This window comes from Aptenodytes forsteri, unplaced genomic scaffold, assembly GCF_000699145.1.
Source record: "Aptenodytes forsteri isolate BGI_AS27 unplaced genomic scaffold, ASM69914v1 Scaffold193, whole genome shotgun sequence".
Lineage (NCBI taxonomy): Eukaryota > Metazoa > Chordata > Aves > Sphenisciformes > Spheniscidae > Aptenodytes > Aptenodytes forsteri.
This window is the reverse complement of record NW_008795405.1, coordinates 11,394,574-11,401,544: the sequence shown is the minus strand read 5'-3', so window position 1 is coordinate 11,401,544 and position 6,971 is coordinate 11,394,574. Positions and strand designations below refer to the sequence as shown.

General features: G+C 46.7%; 1 protein-coding gene across 1 annotated transcript; it reads right to left on the bottom strand.

Moving 5' to 3' along the window:
• Nucleotides 1-5,418: 5,418 nt before the first annotated feature.
• Nucleotides 5,419-6,288, bottom strand: FAM181A (family with sequence similarity 181 member A). The gene has a single exon (XM_009280796.2). It carries the CDS (start codon nt 6,286-6,288, stop codon nt 5,419-5,421), a length of 870 nt encoding a protein of 289 aa, XP_009279071.1.
• Nucleotides 6,289-6,971: the final 683 nt, after the last annotated feature.

Genomic DNA, 6,971 nt, shown 5'->3' with positions numbered 1-6,971 from the left:
GATGGGGTTTTTAAAGGAATTTTTGGGCTTTTTTTTTTTTTTTTTTTTTTCTGGTGTGTAAATTAGTAGTAGCTGCACTGTAACCAGTAGTTTTACTCTGTCATGAAGCTGGTGTCAGAACAGAAGAAAGCCCTAGATGAGCATGAACAGGAAGTGATGTGGAGGAGAGAAGCAAGATACACAGGGAGAGAGGCAACACTACTAAACCAACTTTATCTATTGCTCCACTAGAAGATCTTGCCCCTACAAAACCAGCCTCTCTTACCTCCTTGAACCTCTGTGGCTATAACAATACCATCACTGGAAGAAAAGAGAGATTACTTCAAAATTATGAAAGTCAGACTTTGAGATTTATGAAAACTAATAGCCAGAATTAGGCTTCCAAATCCTTATTCAGGTGCCTCAACAATGCCAAGTTTCTTGCGCCAGGTGTAGTTCCACTTAAGCCAATGGGACCACATTTGGTGTCAGATATTACTGAGGCAGAATAAAAGTCTTAGGATTTAGCCCTGAATTTCCTGACTTTGGAAGTTTGAAGTATCTATTAGCTCCCTTTGACACTGATGAAAGTTATTATCTCAGCTTCTTTGAAAATTAGGTCACCTATTTACAGCTCAGATCCACAACTGATTTATGGCAGCTTAACAAGTTACCATCTATCAGCTGAACTGCTATAATTGTCCGTGAAATTCTTTTATTGAAGTTTTTAACAAGTCACATTCCTTCACAGCTGGGGAGGTCGAGGAGCCCATGAACGGTTATTGGCAGTGACTACAGCTCAGTTAACAGGTGTGACTTGCTGAACCACTGATTTGATGAGTGCCCCATTCCTGACTAGGCACCTAAGTAAGGATGGAATAGCCTAAATTTGGAACTACATCTTTGCAGATCTTATGCTAGAAGCACACTCATTCTTACCTTAGGTGACAAAGGAGCTGTGCACCATGGTTTGTTTGGATTCCCCACCAGAGTCCTGACAGATCTGGTTTTGTTTGTTGGCCTGCATACCATCCATGGAATCAGATAGAAATGTAAGTAGGGAAAATGCATTGCACCAAGTTTTATTTGTGTGGAGTTTTATACCTTAACACAGGACTAAAAGTGTGTTGCACACATACAGGTTTGGGCACAGAAGTTCAGATTCTGTGATGGTTTTGTGTGAAATGTGTTCAGCACTTGTGGTACAGGATGTGAGCAGAAGAACTGGTTACAGCTATGGGCGCTCTGTCCATAGCTGTCCCCTTCCCAAATGCAAAAGAAGTTGAAAAACCAACGGAGTTTCAATTCACACTGAACAGTGATCTTCTTGCAAAGCTTTGGAAAGTCAGGTGAGATTCCTCCACTGCTGAAATTTCGTCCAGTGAGACTTCCATTACTACCAGTTTAGGATCTACCCCCTTGTCTCCTGCAGCATGAACAGGAAATTGCTTCAGGTTGGAAAAATACTGGGTGGAGGGAAAGGGATGGGGAACAGGAAATCTTTAGACCAGTTTTACCAGTGAAGGCCCTGTATTGGTAAGCAATAGCTTGAGAGAGAGATAATCAGCTGTGGAGTTCGTGCATCTCTCACTTTATGGGGCTGAGCAGTGAAGGTCTGGGTCTTACTCACACTGATATAAATCAGAAGAAAATTCCTTGAAATTAAATGAGTATAACACAGTCATAAAGGGTGATGGATACAGACATGGCTTGGTGGAGACCATTTACTTAAGCGCTTGTTCGGTGTGCAATGACAGCCTGGGAGACCGCTGGCTGATAGAAGGATTCACAATCACCAACTGCACTTATAACCACAGGGGTGGGATTTCATAAGCTATCCCAAACTGGGAATTTCCACTGAGCCAACATTGTTACATACGCAAAAGTCTTGCGAGTTGCAATTTCTTTTTATGTCCTTGGAGAAGTTGAAACTGGGTTTGAGTGGAGCAAATATGGAAAGTCATTTTCTTCTTTCAACCAAGAGACCTTCATCGCTATTGGGAGACCCATGTCCTGGTTGCTCTCAACCATCTGTCCTGAGCAGGAGAGTCACTGAGCTGGAGAGCACTGGTCTGATGGGAACGTACCGCAACTGCGGGAAGCATAAGGGCACACTGTGCACAGAAACTGAGGAGAGAAGAGTCTGTTAGAGGGGGAATCTGGTAATTACAATGTTATGAAGTCATTTCTGCTTGATCCTTACAGCAAATCTTCACACACTCATTTTACATTTATTTGCACTGAAATGGAGCCCGCTACCTCTCCACTCCAGTCATTGACACAATATTTTGTGCGCAATACTGAATCTGCACAAATTCAATGTGTATTTAATGCATCTATCTAGAAGTAACTGTGAAAAGACAAATCCCCCAAAACCCAAACAAACCAGGCTTTATAAGCAGATCAGTAGTTCTAGTGCAAGGTAAAGTGGCTTGTTTTTACTGAGTGTGATAGATAGACTCCTTCAGAGATGATGACTTTATGTGAAATGTTCTAGGAATATTTCATGACCAGGTTACTGTACTTTTTTTTTACTGCAACATGTGCAATTCACTTGATGTTCTTGTGCACTTTTTTGATTTTTTTATTTCATTTTGTATGAAAGCTTTTTCATTTACCTCTCCCTTCCCATTATTTATAAAAGCTATTGTGGTTTTAACAGTTTAAAATTGCATTGTTCTAGTAAATAGCAGCTCTCGAATGTCATGTTTCCATCTTTCAAACAAAGTATGAATAAACAAGTAGATTCTGAAGGGCTATCAGCTGTCCTGAATAGCAATATTGAACAACCAAACACAGAAACAGCCAGGAAAAGTCTGAATCAAGCCAAGCTTGAACAATTAATAATTTTGATGTTAATCTCAGGGGTGAGAAAACAGTAAGTATTGCTAGAGAGGAGACAGAGTTGCTATTCTTTGCAAACCTTTTGGAAAGTCTCACACATCTCCATTCAGTGATTTCGAATATACTTAACAATTGTCTTCTGTTCATTTGTTTTTTACTTCATTGCTGCTCCAGCTCAGGCCCCCAGCAAGGGCCACCGCCTGCCCTGGGCTGGGGAGGGAAGTTCCATGTCACAAAGGATTTTAAGGATTTTAAAAACTAACATCAGTTTAAATCCGAGGGTAAGTGCATAAATATCTAAAAAAATTTCTACAGAGGCTATCCACTTTGCCAAGTATTTTAATTTTGATAGAAATTCTGGTGCGATACACAGCACTTTCAAATTTCCCTTCTAAACTCAAGCAGGAACACTTGTCCACAGCAATCACTGTGGTTCATTCCACGACCTGCTCTGGTCACCCGGTTGGAAATCCAGACCAATGCCCAGGAGGCTGCTCTGCATTGACAGCACTGAGCCAGAGTTCAGCATCTGGCTTCATCTGGACTACAACAGTGACACAGAGCTATTGGTGTGAGAAAGCAACCCTATTTCCATGTAAGAAATTCCTTGCCTACAGCTCTGCAAGTTAAGAGCCATAGTTCTCCTCCCATTAACTTAAATGGGGATGCTGCCTCTGGTTTCTGTTGGAGTCTCCTCGTGGAGAGGGATGGAGTCTCCTCATGGATTTTTTTACCAAAAAGACAAAACAGAAAAGACATCTAAGTATATTCATATCTTCACTTCTGGATCAAGAACTAACCTGATGTCTTTACCCCTCAGATCAGCTCTTTACCACCTTGCACCTTGCATGCAGTTGCAGGTATGTGCTACTAAAGCCATTTCCTGCTCTCTCTTCTATGGGAGTAGTCTATACAGGCTCGATACATATATTAAGTGCTGGTAGCAGGGAGAAAGCAATGAAAGCCATCTCTGTTTCTGCTTTTGGCCTGTTGGACTAACACACTACAGCCGTCGTTTCCATAAAAGTAAACATCGGTGGGATATACTGTGAGGTCTGGGGAAAGAATGAGCTGTTTTTAGCCCGAGAGTAGTTCATATCCTAACGAAAGTTGCAACCTGGTTATACAACACCAAGCCCCATCAGAAGAGCCAAAATAATACTCTACAATTGCTTAAGATGATAATGTTTTCATGACTAAAATGTGCTCGAAAGAAGTGTTGCCTGTTTTTCCCCTTATGGAGATACCAAGAGTCATAGGGAGCTACACTAGCCAGAGACCAAGCCGATCGAGGCCACTTTTTATTGACTCCTGGGAGAAGTTCCCATTGCCTTCAGCGAGAGCAGGTTCAGGCCCTGGGAGATCACAGGTGTCCACTCTCTGGCCCTTTTGCCCCCCATAATACACTTCTCTTGACCTCAGTAATTTACTCCAGTATAACTGAAGAGATACATAGGCCTGCAGTATTAATCCTTTTGGATCTCATGTTCTGTGCATTAGCACTGCTTTCTCCGTGGGTTTAAGACAAATCTAACTTAAAAAAATCCCCTATTAACTTTTCTAACACCAATTTGTTAAAATAATTGGGAAAATACTGGGCAAATCATTTGTAGTCAGGTCTTGTGATAGCATCTTAAAATCAGGGAAAATAAAAGACATCTGTGAGCCAGAAATCAAGGCAGGCTATTCTACACACTTTTTTCTTCTATCTATTTTATGGTTTTGTATTCAACTAATTATACAATTTCTAATTTGTTCTGTTGGTGCAGAGCAATTCTAGATGTGGAAATTTATCCTGCTTCTCTTTGCACCAGGTTAACACTAGCTAATTTCCCAGCCCCAGAAGAATTACTTTTGATTTACATCATTCTGAATAGGCAGAGATTTCAGCCCTCATATCTACCCACCAGTTGCAAATCAAACCTGTGTCTACCCGGTGGGTCAAAACTAAAGAGACTGCATTTGCAGAATCACCAAAATAAAATTACCTCCTTTCTTCCCTTAATTTTTTCTTTTAATTCTGTCAGTATTTACATACAAGAAGAGCTTAAATCAATTCACAGGCATGGTTTCTACATTAAATACTGTCCTTCCAGTCTCTTGCATGCAAAAGGAAGTGACCTGAATATCTTGACTTCTCTGGAATTACTTTAAAGTCCAAAAACTCTTTGAATGGATTTAATTCATTTCATTTCACTGCTGCTGCCGCAGGGCAACCCCGGAAAGATGTTCCCACATGGAGGAGGTCTCCTAGGTGTTACAAGTGTGGCTATGAATGGCCCGCAGCCCCACTTGCCGCAGCTTAGACAATGCCCGTTGATGAAAGAGCCCTGGTTTGCCTCACGCTCCATGCCACCGGATTCGTAAGACTTATTCCCAATTTACACCCATGTAGTGAGAGGAGAGTGGAGCCCGAGTAGCTTCCCAACAGTTACTAATTCGCTCCAGCCCGCCCACAAGGAAGAGGGTGCGATCGCTGGCCTCCTTCCCCCCGCTGCTCCACGCTGCCAGCAGCTCGAGCCCAGTGCCCGACCAGGCGTCTCAATTCACTCTCAGGAGCTGTCATGTTCAGTGCGACTCTGATACCCGCCCCAGCTAAAGATAGCCAAAAACATTGAAAATCGGCGGGGGGACAGCGGGCTTGGTGGGGATGGGTTTCAAAACCACAGGTCTGTAGAGTTTTTGCCCCGTGCCGTCAGCCTCCTTGCAGAAGTGCGGCACCTCAGCCGGCAGCGCGGCCGCACTCTTCCTCCACAGCCCCAGCCCCGGGAAAGGTGATGGGGGCAGCGCGCCTGGGGGCTGGTACACCCCCGGCCCAGGACAGGGGAAAGGGCAGCAGGTCCAGGTGCCCATCCGGCCCGAGAGGACCCCGGCAGGGTCCTTCTCCCCCGTGTGCGGGGCAGACTCAGGGGGGCTCTCTGGGCCGGCAGCGTCTGAGCTCCGTTTGCTTTTCTTCCCCTTGTAGGGAGGAGGGTCTCTGGGGGCCGGGAGCCCCTCGGGGCCAGCGGGAAAGGCCCTGGCCGGCAGGCTCTGGGCTGGCCGCGGCTCTTCCCAGAAGGAGGCGGGGAGCTGTCGCTTCCTCATGGGCAACTGGTCAGGCCTGACGGCCTCAGGGTTTTGCTCTTGCAAAACCCATTCCCCGGTGAGGCTCTCCTCTGCCTCAGCTGTCCGCAGCACCTTCTCGGCAGCAGCCCCGCTGTGGGGGCTGGGGTCAGGTGCCTCGGGCTGGGGGCCGCGGCCCCGGTCCTCTGTCCCCCTGCGCCAGCCGCACTCGGGGGGTTTGCTGGGGTGGCACCGTGGGATCCGTGAGTACTTCTGAGAAAACCGCTTGAGCTGCTTCTGCAAGTATTTTCTGTGGTCAACCGACCGGCGACAAGGAGCCGATTTATCCAGAGCCGCTTTGATGTCGCTGGAGGCCAGGTTGACGAAGTTCAATAGGGTTTTTACCTCACTGTCCGATGCCATCTCACTGGATGCGCCGTGCAGAGTTTCCCATGAAAAGTTTATAATCCGCCTTTGGACAAACCTTGGCAAACCTGCGAAACACGATGAGCAGACTTAAGAGCAGGAAGCCTCAGTTCACATAGCACCAAGCAAATGGAGGAAGGGTGGGGGGACATGTCAAACTTTGTCAGCCACCCAAACAAGTGGTCCATCAGCTCACCTCTGTGCCGGCAAACTCCCGGCAGAGCTGCCGTGCGCCCGCAGCCCACCGCCCTGCACCACTGCCCCGGCACACACCGGCACAGGGACTGGATCACGAATGCCGGCCAGCCCGGTGTCTCATCTTGTTAGATAGCACTTAGGTGGAAAGAAGCCGGGGTGGCCGCTCCCGCCTCCCTGTAAGCAAGCGCGGACACTCACCCAGCGCGCGGCGGCTTTTCTCGCCGGTGCTGGCGGCTGCGGCGTCGCTGCGGAGAAGAGCCCCTTCCCCGCTAATCTTGTTAGGCAGGTTACACACCGCCAACCTCGTCGGAGGCAGCCGGGGCCCGCCAGTGTTTGGACGCAGTTTAGCAAGCACTTGAGCAAGCTGAATGAATATCGACTCCGGCGAGTTCGGGGCTCTCCCAGGCCAATCAGAAGCCACTTTGGCAAATACAAAGCATCCCAATCAGGCATCAGCCTCCCCTCCTCGCATTCTTTGCCAT

What these genes read in the sequence shown, in the direction of transcription:
- FAM181A (XM_009280796.2), bottom strand. Translation starts at nt 6,288, where the DNA reads ATGGCATCGGACAGTGAGGTAAAAACCCTATTGAACTTCGTCAACCTG.